We start from the raw sequence: 21057 nt of genomic DNA, 5'->3' as shown, positions 1-21057 counted from the left end.
GCTTGATCACGCAATTTTCTCAATGCACGTGTACAATTTGATTCTTGATATGGCAAGTCTTATGCGGCAGTTACTCACGAACGTACGTACCAAAAACGTGTCAGCTGACACGACCTATCTTATGAGTGTACAATGTAAACGAAAACTCACCGACGTTCAACGCCCGTACGTACGTAGTCCGGAACGTAGAAATCAAAACAATTTTGATTTTTTTCCGTAAGAACGTGTCAGCTGATCGCTCTCTCACTAGACAGAGTTGCCTAGTAAACTTTTGTGCGCTAATTTTTGACCGTTTGCACTTTTATGCAAAAACACCTAATTAAAGTTTGAAAAATTGTGAAAATAATTCGAAATAATTATGCAAAAGTGCAGATTATAAATATGTAATCTATTTATACTTATTTAATATTTATTCCGGCCTTTTACAATACCAAAAATTAAATTGGAAAAAGTTGATGTTTCCATAAGCATGCATGCAAACTGGCCAATGGCAACAGTGCTTTGTTGTAAACAATACACACACAAATATGTTATGTACATGTACACAGACGCACACATTAATTCCTACGGGCTTGAGAATTCGGTCAAACGTGCTTCGTACGACAAACGACCGTACTTACGGCACACGTTGGTGGGTAACTGCCGCATTAGACGTCATATTTATCATTTATTTTTATTTTTAAACACAACTGGACAAGTTTGAAGAATTGGAAATATCGCAAATGCAATACACAGAAAACGTATGGACCACATTACCACACAATGTCCCAGTAGAGAACAATTCGTGTGGAGACAAACCACTTTCTGAGTTGTGCTTCCTGTAGCGTCATTCTCCGTACTCTGAAGAAAGATGGCGCAACTTCGAGAGCAGTGTATTTTCAAGCCCAATTCGACAAGGGATTATAGAAATTGTTCTTTTATATATATCGACTTATGAGTCGAGTAATACCCTATCTGTGCAGTCAGTTCTAAATCGTCCTGTCTTAGAATTTGAATAAAGATCTAACTCAGAACTTAATAAAACAACGCCCATTCTCTAAATTTGTTTCAAATGAATTCGGGTGAAGGACGCCCTATTTCAGAATTTGATTGCGGAGCGCTCTTTCTTAGAATTTGTTTCAAATGACTTCAACAATTTTTCTTAGACACCCTATCTCAACTCAAAATTTATTGATTTTATGACGAGTTTTATTTCCTGCAAATTCGGATCAAGTTTCAAAATCAACAAAAAAATTGATTGCAAAATATATCAATGTAACATTTTTTAGGATGAAAGGACGTTGGGTTTCCTTCAGAAAAGTTGTACTCCCAGTAAGTTCGAATGATTTGCTTTGTGGGATAATCAGATATTGAATATAAATATTGCAATCGTAAATTTCTGGATTATTTATGTATGTCTTTCTGGATTTCCAAATTTCAAATGAACTTCTTTTCATATTTTTGTTTTGTATTTAATTCAAATACTTTTCCAGTGAGCTTTGGTCTCTGGAATACGCGCTACTACAAAATTGATTTACATGCTTATTATCGACAGAGATTTCCTGGGCGAGTGATTTCCACACTTTTGAACTTTTGGTGACCCCAACTGATTACTTTACAGATGGTGCTTTTTGGTGGTGCAGATGTACGTTTTTGTTGTATGAATAAAATTGAGTATATTGAGTTGGATTTTTCGGTTCAAATTATATTTATAAAAAAAAAATCGAAATGTATGAAATATACTTTTGAACACATCCGATTTTGTTACTAAACAATATTTTGATTGAAAAACATATGTACATATTTGTCTAAATATTACCTATTCGGACAATCACAAAGAAACAAAATTTCTTCAAATTCAGTCACTACCAGCCTATGTGCCCACACTATTTCAGCTGTAAAAAGCTTCTCGTGCAAATAAAAACAAAAACAAAATATTCATAATCAAATAATCATTTGTAAACAACTTTTGTGGTTAATAACATTTTCATGGTCAATAAGTAAATGAATTATCTAACATTGTAAATGTGTTTTTTTTTTGTTAGGAAATGCCATTATGACACATGAAAAGAAGCAATAACTAGCTTTTCAGATCTACATCAAGATCTTAATTATTAATACTAAAGAAAAGAAAAAGTATTGAAATAAATATAAAATACTTCATTCAAGGTTCAAATCGAGCTCAAGGTCAGAACAATGTCAAACAAAGTAATTGGCAATAAACAAAAATCCAGCATTATCAGTGATTTTCACCAGATGGCGCAACACTGAATAAATATAGTTGGTAACTAGTAAGAACGGGACTGTCTTCGGCTGTGCCGAAGACTTCATACCTTTCATGAATGGGGCTGAACAATAATCTTATCCTGTTCGTAATCTCCGAATAATCGGATGTATAAGATAAGAAATATATAGTGAACAGATCTACATACTTTAACGATTTTTAAGATAAATATAAAATAAAAAACAGTTAGGTACTTCGTGTGAGGATGCAAAGTTTCAGGTTTTTTGTGGTCTGCGTGTAAAAACTATGACTACGAATCACGTATTTCAAAAATATATGACTAAAACGTAACTATTTGATGAAATTTGATGAATTTTGAAGATTCTAGCCGTAAAAAAGGGGTCAAAATGACAGTTTATATGAAGTATATAATATATATTCGACCGATCTCTATGATTTTTTCAGACAACAATATAAGTATTTTGTGAAATTTGAAGCTTCTAACTGTTAAAACGGGGCAGAAATTGCGCAAAGTTTCTTATCTGAACAATCGGTTGTATGTGTACCACCGATCTCAATGATTTTTTCAGACATCAATATATGCTATACACGTAAGCAGTTGGTGAAATTTGAAGCTTCTAGCTGTTAAAATGGGGCCGAAATCGTAAAAAAATTTATATACTATATATATATACTATATATACCATCATATATATATTATATATATCACCGATCTCTATGATTTTTTGACACAACAATACATACTATATACGTAAGCAATCGGCGAAATTTGAAGCTTATAACTGTTAAAATGGGGAAGAAATTGCGCAAAGTTTCTTATCTGAACAATCGGTTGTATGGGATATATACTATATATACCACCGGTATCTATGATTTTCCCAGACAACAATATATGCTATACACGTAAGCATTTGGTGAAATTTGAACATATCTAAACGATTTTTAAGATAAATATAAAATAAAAAATAGGTAGGTAATCTGTGTGAGGATGCAAAGCTTCACGTTTTTTGTGGTCTGCATGTAAAAACTATGGCTACGAATCACGTATTTCAAAAATATATGACGTAAACGTAATTATTTGATGAAATTTGATGAATCTTGAAGCTTCTAGCCGTAAAAAAGGGGTCAATATGACAGTTTATATGAAGTATATAATATATATACCACCGATCTCTATGATTTTTTCAGACAACAATATATGCTATATACGAAAGCATTTTGTGAAATTTGAAGCTTCTAACTGTTAAAACGGGGCAGAAATTGCGCAAAGTTTCTTATCTGAACAATCGGTTGTATGAGATATATACTATGTATACCACCGATCTCAATGATTTTTTCAGACATCAATATATGCTATACACGTAAGCAGTTGGTGAAATTTGAAGCTTATAGCTGTTAAAATGGGGTAGAAATTGCGAAAAGTTTCTTATCTGAACAATCGGTTGTATGAGATATATACTATATATACAACCGATCTCTCTGATTTTTTCAGACAACAATATATGCTATATACGTAACCAATCGGTGAAATTTGAAGCTTATAGCTGTTAAAATGGGGTAGAAATTGCGAAAAGTTTCTTATCTGAACAATCGGTTGTATGAGATATATACTATATATACAACCGATCTCTATGATTTTTTCAGACAACAATATATGCTATATAAGTAAATATTCGGTGAAATTTGAAGCTTATAGCTGTTAAAATGGGGCTAAAATTTGCGAAAATATATATATATATACTATATATATATACTATATATACCACCATATATATACTATATATACCACCGATCTTTATGATTTTTTCAGACAATAATATATGCTATATACGTAAGCATTCGCTGAAATTTGAAGCCTCTAGCTCTTAAAATAGGGCAGTAATTACGAAAAGTTCCTTATCTGAACAATCGGTTGTGGGGGATATATACTATATATACGACCGATCTCATAAATTTTTTCAGGCAACAATATGTGCAATATACGAAAGTATATGGTGAAGTTTGAAGCTTCAATCTGTTAAATTGGGTAAGATATTACAAAAATCCTCTTTTTCTGAAAAATCGGTTGTATGGAGGATATATGCTATAGTGGTCCGATCCGGTCGGTTCCGACAAATGTCTAATCGGACACCCAAATACACCTGCTCAACAAATTTTATCAAGATATCTCAAAAATTGAGCGACTAGTTTGCATACAAACAGACAGACGGACAGACGGACATGGCTAAATCAACTCAGCTCTTCAACCTGATTATTTCGGTATACTTAATGGTGGGTCTATCTATTTTCCTTTAAGGACTTACAATTTTCGGTTTCGTGACGAAATTAATATACCATTTCATTTTCATGAAAGGTATAAAAATAGGTAGGTAATCTGTGTGAGGATGCAAAGCTTCACGTTTTTTGTGGTCTGCATGTAAAAACTATGGCTACGAATCACGTATTTCAAAAATATATGACGTAAACGTAACTATTTGATGAAATTTGATGAATCTTGAAGCTTCTAGCCGTAAAAAAGGGGTCAATATGACAGTTTATATGAAGTATATAATATATATACCACCGATCTCTATGATTTTTTCAGACAACAATATATGCTATATACGAAAGCATTTTGTGAAATTTGAAGCTTCTAACTGTTAAAACGGGGCAGAAATTGCGCAAAGTTTCTTATCTGAACAATCGGTTGTATGAGATATATACTATATATACAACCGATCTCTCTGACTTTTTCAGACAACAATATATGCTATATACGTAACCAATCGGTGAAATTTGAAGCTTATAGCTGTTAAAATGGGGTAGAAATTGCGAAAAGTTTCTTATCTGAACAATCGGTTGTATGAGATATATACTATATATACAACCGATCTCTATGATTTTTTCAGACAACAATATATTCTATATAAGTAAATATTCGGTGAAATTTGAAGCTTCTAGCTGTTAAAATGGGGCTAAAATTTGCGAAAAAATATATATATATACTATATATATATACTATATATACCACCATATATATACTATATATACCACCGATCTTTATGATTTTTTCAGACAATAATATATGCTATATACGTAAGCATTCGCTGAAATTTGAAGCCTCTAGCTCTTAAAATAGGGCAGTAATTACGAAAAGTTCCTTATCTGAACAATCGGTTGTGGGGGATATATACTATATATACGACCGATCTCATAAATTTTTTCAGGCAACAATATGTGCAATATACGAAAGTATATGGTGAAGTTTGAAGCTTCAATCTGTTAAATTGGGTAAGATATTACAAAAATCCTCTTTTTCTGAAAAATCGGTTGTATGGAGGATATATGCTATAGTGGTCCGATCCGGTCGGTTCCGACAAATGTCTAATCGGACACCCAAATACACCTGCTCACCAAATTTTATCAAGATATCTCAAAAATTGAGGGACTAGTTTGCATACAAACAGACAGACGGACAGACGGACAGACGGACATGGCTAAATCAACTCAGCTCTTCAACCTGATTATTTCGGTATACTTAATGGTGGGTCTATCTATTTTCCTTTAAGGACTTAAAATTTTCGGTTTCGTGACGAAATTAATATACCATTTCATTTTCATGAAAGGTATAAAAAGGAATAGAAGTAGCAAATTTGCCAGTCAAACAAACCACTGCTGTATAGCTAAATGGTTAGCGCAGCATGCGTAAAGCGTACTTAAGCACCCTTCGAAATGGATCTATCTGCGCAGCTATGGCAGGTTGTCTGAAAAATTTTCTACTTACTATTCCAAAAACAAAATACAATTTTTCAAATTTAGAAAAATTAAAAAATAACAATAATTATCATTAGAAAAAAATTATTGTTCTGGCCTTGAGCTCGATTTGAACCTTGAATGATTTATCAATAGGCCGATAAAAACAAAAACAATTGTTTATAAAATACTTCTTTCTGAAAACTTACCAGATACTGATCTTTTCGAAAAAATCGTATACATTTCCTTTTACATTGATGTTAAGATGTTATGTAGAGAAAGAGAGAATGTAAGGGATAGTAGAGATGACGGATAGGGAGAAGGAGAAGCAGAGAATCCAGGAGGGTAATGATGGTGAGGAACGTGAGATGATGATAGGAGCAGACGTACAGGGCGATAAAAAAATTATATTCATATTCATATTTTGTCCACATAAATTAATATGAGTTACAAAAAACATTTTCAAGTTTTGTACTATTTAAATGATGTAAATGTAAGTATCAAATTAAAAACAAATAAAATATTTATTAAAAAAGTAAAAAATATGAAATTAAAAAACTAAAACCAAAAACAATAAGAAATGAATTAATTGGATATAAAATAATAGGAACAAAATATACAAAAAATTTTTTTTGAAAAACTTAAAAATAGAAAAAAAAATAAAAACTATGAAAATAAAAAAAACGTTAAAAAAAATTAATTTTTTTCATATTAAGAATATAAAATATAAAAAAATTCCAATTATAGTTCCTTGTTGTAATTATTATATAGCCTCCCTGACGCAGACACAACGGCTCGAAACGCGTGAGAGAAAAAAGGAAGACTTATGTTGTGATTGTGATTTACCAACCAAAATAAGCTCTTATTAACTATACGAAAAACTAGAAAAAAGTAAAATATAATCTTAGAAAATAAAAAATAATAAACAAAAGAAACGAAAAAGTTAAAAAAGAAAAATACTTACAAAAAAAAAAAATGAAAAAATATTTACATAAATATAAAAACATAAGGGGACACAATTAATGTATATTGGAACGATTACCGATAAATAATAAACTAACCATAAAAAAAAAATTTTGATCCGAAATGAATTGAAAATATCATAATATAAAAAAATCTGCAACATAAAAAAATAAAAAATTGATAAAATATAATAAAAAAAATATAAAATAAAATAAAAGTTAAATAGATGTAAAACTATAAAGATAGACAAAAAAATGTAAAATTATATAAGTAAAATAAAATAAAACAATAAAAATAAAACAAATATTAACTAATAAAAAAGTATAAAAAAACTTTGCAAAACGAAGAAATTTTATAAAAAAATTACTTTCTTAGAAGCAAAAGAATTTATATACTTAATTTTAGTACTTTAAAACTAAAAAAAAATAACTAGATAAAGAGATTAAAAAAGTGATAAAACACAAAAAAATTTAAAATTTATAAGAAAATAAAAGCAATTTAATTAAAACATAATTTTAAACAAATTGATACAAAAAATTTAATTTTTAATTAAAAAGTAAAAAAAAAACAAATTACGAAAACTAAAAATCAATGAATTAGTAAATAAACAAAAGACAAAACTAAAAAGCAAGTAAAGAAACGAAAAAAAATAATAAAAAAATATTAAAATACAAAGAAGTCTCTTTAACAATGTTTATTTCAAAATAATAATTAGGAACGCTTAAAAGACAGACTGTAGTAGAAATTAAAAAAAAAAATTAAATATTAAAAGAAACTCGTTAATTGAAAATAAAAAATTTACTAAAAATGTTAATAAAAAAAAAAAAAAAGAAAAAATAATAAATTTAAAAATAAAAAATTTTAAATTATAGAAAAATATAAAAATTTCATTATGTTGAGTAGGAGCAGCAACAACTATGATAAAAAAAGTTAAAATGCATTATAAACAAAGTTAAAATGCATTATATAGAAAAAAAAATTTATAAGATATTGTAAAAAACGTAAAATTTCCAGAATTAAAAAAATATAAATATAAAAATTTCAAAATTAAAAAGCTCAAGAAAGTTAAAAAAAATCAAATTAAAAAGGAGACCTTGGCTAACGGAACTGTTTATAGAGAAATACATATCGTTAGCTTAATGTGAAAATGTGCTAAGTCACTTTTTTTATTTTATATTTTAATGCAGTTTTAAAACTGAATTCAAAATACATCGGTCACAAGAAAACAAATATTTTAATTTTTAATTTTTACGTGCTGTTTGCAATGATGTGTAAATGTGCTAAGTCGTCAAATATTCAAAAAAATGTGCTAAGTCAACCAGTCAATAATATCAATCTGAATTACTAGTTATTTCTTTGTGCGCGCATTTTATTTACTTATTTAATTCATTCGGTGTAAAGTACATGCTTTGTTGTTGTTGTTGTTGTTGTATTAACGATAAAAACACTCCCCGAAGGCTTTGGGCCGATGTTGATGGTCCTTTGCCGCATATAGATCTGGTACGTTCCGGTAACAAAGCACTATTAAGGTACTAGTCCCACCATCTCTGGAACGATTTATATGACCACATTAAACCTTCTAGGCCATCCCGTCCTCCCCACCCCCTAGTTCCATGACGAACTTGGGGTCGCCAGAGCCTCGGCTGTCAATGAAACAGAATTCGCCACAGGTAGGTGAGGTTGGCAATTTTGTTGGAGAAGCTATATATTGAGTTGGGAACCCCTTGAGAGGGTTGCCTACACAACCCCATGAAATTGGATTCACCCAATTGAGACATACCTTTGGTGTTTGATAAATGCTTTGCGTTGACCATAATCTACTTCAATTCTTACATGTCGATAACTACATGCTTTCTTACAGACTAGTTAAAAATAGAAAACAATTCAAGCTTAAACTTATATAAACTGTTATTAAAATTAAGAACACTACTGAATCGATTTACTAGATGTATAGTCCTAGTTATAAGTTCATTCATAGCATAATTCGTTTTATTAGTTAATTAAATAGTAGTTAAGTAAATAATCTATTATGCCGAAGATCACGCATTGGAATATATGGAATGAACAAATGAGATAAATAAGAACAATTCGTGCTAAAGTTTATTACATTATAGGCAAGCATGAGTGAGATTCAAGTTTTTCTGTCATGCAAAGCCTGAAGACCAAGCAATTTGCACCTGCTGGTATATGATGGGAGGCCGTCTGGCCAGTCAAGCATACGTAAAGCAATTTTTGTAAAAAAAATTTGAACTCTCTCAATTTTATAGGAGTTAGATTCATAGAAAGGATTCCATATTATTGAGCAATATTCAAGACGACTTCTTGCCATAGATATATAAAGTGCCTTCAACGTCATAGGGTCCTTAAAGTCACTGGTGTTACGTCTACTGAACCCAACCATTCCAACAAATTTTGAAACAACGAAGTCAATGGTGCTAGAAAAAGAAAGTTTGGAGTTAAAAATTACACTCAAGTCTTTATTCTCTTGACAACGATTAAGAAATTTAGTATTTAGTTTGTAGATAAGAACCATTAGAAACAGTTTGAGAAATAAATAGTAGTTTTTGTGAAATATATAGTTTTAGTGTTTTATTTCAATCATTAAAGGTGAAGAGTGATGGGAAAACATATTGAGTAAAAAGTGCTAAGTCAGGAGAAATAATTTGTTATGAGTGCGGAAATTGTGCTAAGTCATAAAATAGCTGCTAGGTTGGCATACATGATTTTTATTTATCTTTTTCAAAGCTTCTACACTCAGCATTGTAATTAAGGTATCCTCATTCACAGTTTTGAAAAAAGAAGGTTATTTCAAAAGTTAATCATTTTTTTTCGTCTCTTGTAAAATTCGTAAAAGTTGACTTAGCACATTTTCACATTAAGCTAACGATATAATAAAAAATTTTTTTTAATTTCCATATATATAAAAGTCTTGAAATGAAAATACTTTTGAACATAAATAGAACTATCACTAAAATAATAAAAAAAATTTAAAACAAGAAACTAATTTTGTCTTAAATTGTATGTTATTTAGATCACTTTTATGTAAATAAAATAAAACTTGTTTCCAGCTTTTTAAAATAATTCTCTGTATTGTAATATTTTTCGCATATTAATCACATTATTTTCCTAATATCATTTCACCTTTACAGATTGTAAGTTTTTTAAACAATTAAAAGATACATAAATCGATCATAAAAACGAAAACGCGTAAAAATCATAAACAAGAGAGAGAGGAATTATCAAATTGATCTATAATTTCATATAGAATTTGTATAAATATTCGAGCACATTGTGTTTGAGACGCAAAAGAAAACTAAATAGAAACAAAAATATTGCAAAGCACAAGTGTTTATTATCGTGAATAGCTCTGAAGCTTACATAATAAAACCATTACTGTGCTTTTGTCTTGCTTTACCATTTTAAAGTGACATACATATTTTTTATTAAAAACCATTTGAGGGTTTTGATTTGTTTGTTGCTTGCAAATTGACTATTTTCCTCTTATCTCGGGGAAAAGGAATTGTACGAAGGTCCTTTGAACGTTAGAGTGGTGTACTGCTCTCAGAGTTATCACTATCATTGTGACCGCTGTGTACGACACAAGCAGCAAGCAAAATTCAAATTTTATTTTCGGTGTATAAGAATAACTGAATTGTGTATAATCACTGTACAACTTAACAATCATCACATTCCTACTGAGGCTCGAAATCCGGGGAAGCATAGTATAGAGAGAGAAAAGAGCGACAGATTAAACGTGGTTTTGTTATACAATTCAGTTTCCTAATTTTATTCTGGAGAATTTAGATTTTTTTAGTTTTTTACAACTTGTTTTGTTGTAGAAAATTGGGAGTGTACATTTTTAAGCTACATATTGAGAGAACCCACTCATAAAAAACGGGAAATCGCTTTTGTGGTGCTTCTCGCTGATATCTTTGAATAAACCTGCCGTAGAAAAGGTAGCGTAAGCTTAAAAATTAAAAAAAGAAATCATAACAAATTCTCCTAATTTGGCTGAAAATAAAATCAAACAAATTTTTTCATTGGCCTATTACCAAAAAACTGTTAAAATAAAAAACGAAGGATACGTAAAAAAAACTATTGAGTCTTGCAATTTTACATAAAGTAGAAAGTAAAGCGTAAAAAAGGAAAAGAAATTTGTTTCTAACTTAAAATTTCGATCTCTATCATAAAAACTTTAGGTACTAGGCCAGCCCTCACAATGTCTGTCCCTGTACGCTACTCTGCTGCCGCCAATTACGCCGTCGTTGATAATAGTGATTTGTCAAATACTCTACAACAAGAAGAGCAATACCACCAATACCAACAACAACAATTGCAACAACAACAGTTGTATTGCCAATTTGTCGGAAATCACAACGCTAACATCAACTGCAACGCCATCAACAATAACAAAAATTTGATTTTGGCTAGTGAGTGCAGCAACGGCAAGTTTGTTAACGGTTTTGACGTGCAGCAGCAGTTTATGCAGCAGCGGTCATCGATGTCGTCGGCGGTTTCGCCAACAACTGGATTGATGCCCGCCACTAACAATATCACCAACATTAATATTCATCATCACCGCCGCTCCATCAACAACAATAATATGGATAACATTAATATTAATAATATTAATCTCTTGCGAGAGGATGAAGAAGAAGCAGAATATCATTTGCATAATTCATCTCAATATCATCAACAACAACAACAATGTCATTACGAAGAGTTGTCAGCTTGTGCTATCGAATCGGAATTACCATCGCATGGCATGATGAATGGTGATGTTGATGGCGGTGGTGGTGCGGTAGCGTTGACGGCTACAGTGTCAGCGGCAGCAGCAGTTGAAGCGAATGAAAGCGTTAATGCAGCAATGCATGCTTTGGATGAGGATTTAGATGTGGATGAGTGGAATATGTCTGACGAGGGCCGGTATGGAACACCGGGTGCTGCTGGCTTGGATTATCAAAAATATGAGCTAGAGCAACAACAATTAAAACAACAACAAACACCTGCTAACATGATGAACCAACCATTGAATATGAACGCTAAGATGAATAAAAACAAAAACATTAACAACAACAATAAAAATACCGATGCCAGCAGCACCACTGAAACCAAGTCGAGAGAGGATGAGTTGATTTGCTTATCGTCGGACGAATTGTATCGCATGTTGAATGAGTATAATGTATTGCAGGATAAATATCATACTGTATTGCTGTTGCCGAGAGAATCCAAGGTAAGTTTATTGCGATGGTAGAATAAGTATTTGGTTGGTCGTTTGAAATAATCACTTTTTTTCTAAAACACCCTTTTTCCGATACTCTTTGAATGTTTAAAAAAAGTACTTTTCAAAAATACGGCAAATCCGTTATGCTTTTTTCTCAACTACGAAATCAAACCCAAAGTAAAACTGCAAAAGGTTTAAAACTAAAGCCAACATGACTCGGAGTTAGTCCCGAACTATACCGTATTGATTCGGAAAACAATTATACGGAGATTCTGAAAACATTACCCAGATGGCTTGAGACTGAATTCAAAAACAATCCCGAAATAGTCCTGAAATTATCTCGAAAATCTTGCGACAGTACCGAAATTAACCAAAGATGAAACCGTAAAGATCCCGAAATAGCATAGAAACTATTTTGAAAACAGTTTCGCTATTCCTGAGAAAATTCCTGAATTTGTCCTGAAATGTTTCTCATAACAATCTCAAAAGGACACCGAAATATTGCTGAAATAAACCCGAACAAAAAAATAAAACGGCTCCGAAATTTTCCCAGAACAAATTCAAAAATGATCACGAATTAGCTACGGAATCATCCAAATGGTTTTGAAATATATTCGAAACGAAGCAGACTCAGTCGTGCAATTATACCGAAATAATTCTGCAAATAACCTTCAAATACTACGGAAATGATTCCGAAGTAGCCATTTCGAAATTATCGTGAAATAGTCCCTAACTCATCGTTAGAAAGTCGTGATGTTATCCTCAAAAAGCACTCAAATTATCCGGAGATAGTCCCAAAAAATCCCTAAATAAGCTAAAACGATTCTGAAAACACTTTGGAAATTGTACGGAGACAGTTCCGAAATTATTCCGACACAGTTCCGGTAACCCCGAGGTAGTTTCAAAATATGTATATCCTAAATCGGCCCTAAAAAAATTACGAAATACTTTTGAAATGAACAGTACTGCCTGAAATTATCCAGAAATAAATCTAAAATAAGAAATGTTTCCGAAATAACCCAAAATGATTCAGAAATTATCCTAAAATAGTCTCAGAATAAAGAAAGTCCCGAATTTATCTCTAGCCTTTAAAATATTCGTATATCGTCCTGAAACGATCCACGATCCAATATGATCCAAATATAGCTTCGAAATAAGCTAGAAAAGATTACTAAATCAATTTCGAAAATTTCCCGAAATTATATAGAGACTCTCCCGAAATTATTCCTACATAGTTCCGATAATCCCAATAATCTAGAAATTACGCCGAAATGTTCCCAGAATACCCCAAATGATCCTCCCTGTAGAAGGAGGATGGTTGACTCTATTCACTTTTCCAAAACAGCTTAGAACTCGATCTATATGACCTAAATACTTACTAAGCATTATCGATCTAGCCAAAGAAACTTAGGGGTATATCGATTAGGAAAACTTATCCCACAATTTTCTAATTTTTTTCCTTTTTTCCTTTTACTCCTTGCAGCGTGAAGTGACAGCCGGTGGACGTGATGGCTCCGCGTATGTTTTACGTTGCCTTAAAATGTGGTATGAGCTGCCCTCCGATGTATTATTTTCAGCAATGAGCTTTGTCGATCGCTTTCTGGATCGTATGACTGTGAAGCCGAAGCATATGACCTGCATGAGTGTTGCTTCATTTCATTTGGCTATCAAGCAGTTGGGATTAAAACCAATACCTGCGGAGGAGTTAGTAACTATTTCACAGGTAAGTCAAAGCGAATTAAGTAGCACGAAGAGAGTTTCATATGAATTATAGAAAGAATAAGTAGTTTGTGTAGTAATATAGAATTGAATTGAAAACATAAATTCTTTATATTTGATTAGATTTCTTCGATATTTATTCGTTTTCGAAAATTTTGTTATATCAACTTTGTATAATATATGAAAACTATTCGTACATTAAACTGTAGCCCAAATTAACTTACTTTACTAAGCTAAACTTTTTTCTTTTTCTTCCTTCAGTGCGGTTGCACAGCCGGTGATTTGGAGCGTATGGCTGGTGTTATTGCCAATAAATTGGGTGTCCAAATGGGTACCAAACCAGTCACAGCCGTTAACATTTTGCGCGTCTTCTATGCTCTCTTCCGCAATTTAGCCAAGGAGGTGTGCGACGAATTCTATGAATTCTTTTTGCGTATGATCAAATTGGAAGATTTAGAAAATCGTTTGGAAAATTTGCTATGTGATGTAAAAACAACTGTTGTAACACCATCCACTTTGGCATTAATATTGATTTGCCTACATATGGATTTCCATATTAAGGCATCATACAAACGTGAACGACCTGAATTGAAACCCGTGTTCGAGTATATACTCTTTTTGCAACAATATTTGCGGGTAAGTTATTTAGTGAGATTGGAGGACAATGGAATTGTTACTAAATACGTTTCTTTGTTTCGTTAGATTCCCGATCGTGTATTCAGTTGTGGCTTTACCATTGTTGCTGACATTTTATCTCATTACAATGGTCAAAATAAGCAACCGTATAAGCAACGTTTAGTTTGGAAATTATCGAGTCGTACTATGAAAGTTTTACGTCCAACTAATCGTTTTTCTACCGATCTACCCACCATCGATGAGGGTCAAGTGAATATTATGGATGATGGATGCCGTTCTAGGTGAGTTTGAATGCAAACAAAAAATGTATATCGACGTACGGTACGAAAATTAACATTTAACATTTTTTTTTAGAAAAAATGTCCTATGCAAAAAAATTTTAAAGTGTTAGTGTTTGTATGACACGCCGATATACTTACTTAATTGGCGCTTAACCGTTTAAACGGTTATGGCCGTCGAAAAAGGCGCGCCAGTGGCTCCTTCTCTATGCCAACCGGCGCCAATTGGTCACACCAAGGAGTTTAAATCGTTTTCCACCTGGTCCTTCCAATGAAGTGGGGGCCGCCCTCTACCTCTGCTTCAATAGGCGGGTTCCGATAGAAACACTTTCTTGGCCGGAGCGCCATCTTTCATACGCATAACATGGCCTAGCCAGCACAGCCGCTGCGTTTTAATTTGCTGGACTATGTTGATGTGTGCATAAAGCTCGTCGTTAAATCTTCTTCGGTACTTCGCCATCTTTCGAAGAACTTTTCTCTCCAAAACTCCCAGAGCCGCTTTATCTGCTGTTGTCATGGTCCACACTTCTGCCCCATATAGCAGGACGGGTACGATAAGTGACTTGTAGAGTATGATTTTCGTTTGCCAAGAGAGAACTATACTTTTCAATTGCCTACCTAGTTCAAAGTAGCATTTATTGGCAAGAGTGATTCTTCGCTGTATTTCAGAGCTGATGTTGCTGGTGTTGATGCTGTTTCCCAAATAAACGAAGTCTTTTACTATTTCGAAATTATGGCTGTCAACAGTAGCGTGGTTGCCAAGGCGGATATGCGCTGACTCTTTGCTCGATGACAGCAGGTACTTCGTTTTGTCCTCATTCACCATCAAACCCATTTAACGCCGATATATTGTGATTAAATTTAGAAAAAGTAGGCTTGTTATAGGGCTGAAAACTGTTCTATTTTAACAAAAGGTTCAACCATTTTGTGGATCGAAAAAAAAAAAAAACCAAATCACTTGTTGCTTATGGATGGATCACTGAAAAAAAATTATTTTGGCCAATTCCCAGTCGTTATTTCTCCAAGATAGGTTAAAAAATATTGGATGTGAAATTTTCCACCACGCTGTGATTACCATACATTTCTTAAAAGAAATTCAATATACTTTAGGTGTTTTTTTTTTTCAACTAAAATTCCTAGAACGGGGTTTTTCGAAGAAATTATGAAAAACTCTGAAATTTAGTGTTAAAAACAAGTTGTTGACTTTTTTGCTTTCTTTGTTAGTCGTCTAGTTTGTGAAAAGTGATGACGCTTTTACTTTCGAACACCATACATATATACATACACATATGTACATACATTTTTGAAAGAAACCCAAATTGTTTTCCTACTAAGAGCTTATGCTCTTGTTATTATTCCTAAATATTGCGCCTAACCAAACATGTGCTTATTTATCTAAAACCTTTTACATCTTTTGCTGCAAATGCTGCAGAAGTCAAATTTTGCATATTAAATAATTAAATATATTTATCGTTCGTTACATTCCAAATAAAATCCTTATCCGAGCTAAGCAAAGCTGAATAAATTTTTACAATTAAGTAACTAACATTTTTTAGTTTGCACGAGAGATTAATAAACGCTCTAATGTACAAAACCTGACTAATTACTTCATTAACTCTCTGATTTAAAAAACATCGAATTTTCGTTTTGAATTTCTTTTCTAAATTGTTTAACACAGTTTTTATTGTAAAATTCCTTTGGGCTTTTTCATTATTTTATGAAAATTATATAAAGAATAAAATATTTGAAAAAGTTTTTTGTATTTGCTTTTGATGTAGCTTTCGAGTTTTCAGAGGTAAAAATTTAGACACAAGTACTACAAACAAACACACCTGCGAATACCAAAAAATATCAGCAGATTGTATTAGTTCTTTTCACCTCTTTTTTTGTTTTTGTTAATTAAAATCAACTTAAGAAACTAAATTGAATAATTGTATAATAAAAGCTATGTTTACAAATTCCGAATACGTTTCCAATAAAGTTCGAAAATTCTTCGAAATTCTTTAAAAATCTCCATAAATAACAATTGCTTTTGTTTTTATCGGCCTATAGCTATCGAACCCGGTATATCCATAAATATTTTAAAATTTTGAGTTAGAAATTTACGAAACTTTTTGAGTATGCAGTTTTGCAGTCGACTTCATTTTGATCAACCAAAGTAAAAGTTTTAAGTGTCACTAAATTGGTGGTGCTTTAAATGTATTTCCATACAAAGGGTTTAAATTTTTTCTAACTAAGATTCGAGTTTCCTAAGATTTAATTTTTCGATATACTCAAAAACTTTTCGCACTTTTTAGTGATACAATTCTTTAAAGTTTTTTTTATTAAAAAGAGAAAATTTGTTGATTAGTTTTGCTGCTATTTTAGTGTTCACGTTTGTACGTACATATGTACTTATGCATAAATCTGGCCAGTAAAAAATTCATATATATATACTCACATGAATACATACGTATGTATTTATGACGTACATCAAGTTTAGAAAATTGTTTGGTAGATATTTGCTGATGTGCTTAAGTATATCAGCCAAAGTGTTTATATCGCACACCTACATACATTCAAACAGCGATCCACCCAAAAAATTTAAAACATCAGAAAAGGCGAAAAAGGGTACGCGCCAATGCTATTTTTATTTTTTACAATGCCTTTTCAAGCTGATTAGTTCCGTAGGTATTGAATCGAGAAACCTAGAGGTATGCTTAACTTCAAAATTTTAGGTTTTTAAGTTATCTCTCTATTGATCTAGGTGTGCGCTATGTACATACATATGTGCAAAAACATCCGTTCGTTTCTGATTTAGTTAAAAATATGTAGATATGAATGTACGTAAATACATAGATGTATGAGTGCGATGTACATGTTGACAAGTTGTTTGTTGTTAGTCAAAATGTTATTTTTCAAAACATTATCTCACCGATAAATATTGTTATTTTTTGCTCATTGATAGGCAGTGGTAAAGACAAACTTTTGAGAGCGTGCCAAAAAAAAGAAAACAAACCGCGAAAGTCATAAATTACACATCGCAACAATATATATATATATATTTTTTTTTTTGATTCACAGGAATCATAAAATTTTCAAAGTGAAATTTTCATGTAAATCATTCTTGTTAAACAAACTTATTGCTCAACATGTTTGAGTTCTGCATTCAGTATGATCGGTGATGACTTCATTGCTTTTATGATTGCCTCTATGATCTTCTTCGTGTTATGAAGAAAAAGACAGAATTCTTCCATATCCATTATAGTGTTAACTACTTTGTACTCTTTACTTTAATTTTTAAAATAATTCTTAATTGAGTTTTCGTGTTAACTTAAAAATTTTTGAATAACTTCAAACAAGAAAAATCTAATTAGTATTAAAATGTTTAAACTCAAAAATAAACAAAAACTAGTAAGAACGGGACTGTCTTCGGCTGTGCCGAAGACTTCATACCTTTCATGAATGGGGCTGAACAATAATCTTATCCTGTTCGTAATCTCCGAATAATCGGATGTATAAGATAAGAAATATATAGTGAACAGATCTACATACCTTAACGATTTTTAAGATAAATATAAAATAAAAAACAGGTAGGTACTTCGTGTGAGGATGCAAAGTTTCAGGTTTTTTGTGGTCTGCATGTAAAAACTATGGCTACGAATCACGTATTTCAAAAATATATGACGTAAACGTAACTATTTGATGAAATTTGATGAATTTTGAAGATTCTAGCCGTAAAAAAGGGGTCAAAATGACAGTTTATATGAAGTATATAATATATATTCGACCGATCTCTATGATTTTTTCAGACAACAATATAAGTATTTTGTGAAATTTGAAGCTTCTAACTGTTAAAACGGGGCAGAAATTGCGCAAAGTTTCTTATCTGAACAATCGGTTGTATGAGATATATACTATGTGTACCACCGATCTCAATGATTTTTTCAGACATCAATATATGCTATACACGTAAGCAGTTGGTGAAATTTGAAGCTTCTAGCTGTTAAAATGGGGCCAAAATCGTAAAAAAATATATATATACTATATATATATACTATATATATATACTATATATACCATCATATATATATTATATATATCACCGATCTCTATGATTTTTTGACACAACAATACATACTATATACGTAAGCAATCGGTGAAATTTGAAGCTTATAACTGTTAAAATGGGGAAGAAATTGCGCAAAGTTTCTTATCTGAACAATCGGTTGTATGGGATATATACTATATATACCACCGGTATCTATGATTTTCTCAGACAACAATATATGCTATACACGTAAGCATTTGGTGAAATTTGAACATATCTAAACGATTTTTAAGATAAATATAAAATAAAAAATAGGCAGGTAATCTGTGTGAGGATGCAAAGCTTCACGTTTTTTGTGGTCTGCATGTAAAAACTATGGCTACGAATCACGTATTTCAAAAATATATGACGTAAACGTAACTATTTAATGAAATTTGATGAATCTTGAAGCTTCTAGCCGTAAAAAAGGGGTCAATATGACAGTTTATATGAAGTATATAATATATATACCACCGATCTCTATGATTTTTTCAGACAACAATATATGCTATATACGAAAGCATTTTGTGAAATTTGAAGCTTCTAACTGTTAAAACGGGGCAGAAATTGCGCAAAGTTTCTTATCTGAACAATCGGTTGTATGAGATATATACTATGTATACCACCGATCTCAATGATTTTTTCAGACATCAATATATGCTATACACGTAAGCAGTTGGTGAAATTTGAAGCTTATAGCTGTTAAAATGGGGTAGAAATTGCGAAAAGTTTCTTATCTGAACAATCGGTTGTATGAGATATATACTATATATACAACCGATCTCTCTGATTTTTTCAGACAACAATATATGCTATATACGTAACCAATCGGTGAAATTTGAAGCTTATAGCTGTTAAAATGGGGTAGAAATTGCGAAAAGTTTCTTATCTGAACAATCGGTTGTATGAGATATATACTATATATACAACCGATCTCTATGATTTTTTCAGACAACAATATATGCTATATAAGTAAATATTCGGTGAAATTTGAAGCTTCTAGCTGTTAAAATAGGGCTAAAATTTGCGAAAATATATATATATATACTATATATATATACTATATATACCACCATATATATACTATATACCACCGATCTTTATGATTTTTTCAGACAATAATATATGCTATATACGTAAGCATTCGCTGAAATTTGAAGCCTCTAGCTCTTAAAATAGGGCAGTAATTACGAAAAGTTCCTTATCTGAACAATCGGTTGTGGGGGATATATACTATAAATACGACCGATCTCATAAATTTTTTCAGGCAACAATATGTGCAATATACGAAAGTATATGGTGAAGTTTGAAGCTTCAATCTGTTAAATTGGGTAAGATATTACAAAAATCCTCTTTTTCTGAAAAATCGGTTGTATGGAGGATATATGCTATAGTGGTCCGATCCGGTCGGTTCCGACAAATGTCTAATCGGACACCCAAATACACCTGCTCACTAAATTTTATCAAGATATCTCAAAAATTGAGGGACTAGTTTGCATACAAACAGACAGACGGACAGACGGACAGACGGACAGACGGACAGACGGACATGGCTAAATCAACTCAGCTCTTCAACCTGATTATTTCGGTGTACTTAATGGTGGGTCTATCTATTTTCCTTCAAGGACTTACAATTTTCGGTTTCGTGACGAAATTAATATACCATTTCATTTTCATGAAAGGTATAAAAATAGGTAGGTAATCTGTGTGAGGATGCAAAGCTTCACGTTTTTTGTGGTCTGCATGTAAAAACTATGGCTACGAATCACGTATTTCAAAAATATATGACGTAAACGTAACTATTTGATGAAATTTGATGAATCTTGAAGCTTCTAGCCGTAAAAAAGGGGTCAATATGACAGTTTATATGAAGTATATAATATATATACCACCGATCTCTATGATTTTTTCAGACAACAATATATGCTATATACGAAAGCATTTTGTGAAATTTGAAGCTTCTAACTGTTAAAACGGGGCAGAAATTGCGCAAAGTTTCTTATCTGAACAATCGGTTGTATGAGATATATACTATGTATACCACCGATCTCAATGATTTTTTCAGACATCAATATATGCTATACACGTAAGCAGTTGGTGAAATTTGAAGCTTATAGCTGTTAAAATGGGGTAGAAATTGCGAAAAGTTTCTTATCTGAACAATCGGTTGTATGAGATATATACTATATATACAACCGATCTCTCTGATTTT

General features: G+C 31.8%; 1 protein-coding gene across 6 annotated transcripts in view; it reads left to right on the top strand.

Moving 5' to 3' along the window:
* The window catches only part of LOC137233901 (cyclin G-like), a 159636-nt gene that overhangs the window by 126254 nt on the left and 12325 nt on the right, over nt 1–21057 (top strand). For 3 of the 6 annotated variants that reach the window (XM_067757458.1, XM_067757471.1, XM_067757465.1), the window contains exons 2-5: nt 11119–12152; nt 13627–13866; nt 14124–14498; nt 14565–14779. The exons of 1 other annotated variant lie outside the window; for it this stretch is intronic. In XM_067757458.1, the coding sequence (XP_067613559.1) occupies nt 11119–12152; nt 13627–13866; nt 14124–14498; nt 14565–14779 (1864 nt within the window). Of the gene's footprint in view, nt 1–11118; nt 12153–13626; nt 13867–14123; nt 14499–14564; nt 14780–21057 lie in introns of those variants that run through there. 2 more of the 6 variants (XM_067757491.1, XM_067757503.1) reach the window with 2 other exon arrangements.

Source organism: Eurosta solidaginis, chromosome 1, assembly GCF_040869045.1.
Source record: "Eurosta solidaginis isolate ZX-2024a chromosome 1, ASM4086904v1, whole genome shotgun sequence".
Taxonomy (NCBI): domain Eukaryota; kingdom Metazoa; phylum Arthropoda; class Insecta; order Diptera; family Tephritidae; genus Eurosta; species Eurosta solidaginis.
Note: the sequence above shows the minus strand (reverse complement) of the source record. Positions and strands in the feature narration are given on the sequence as shown.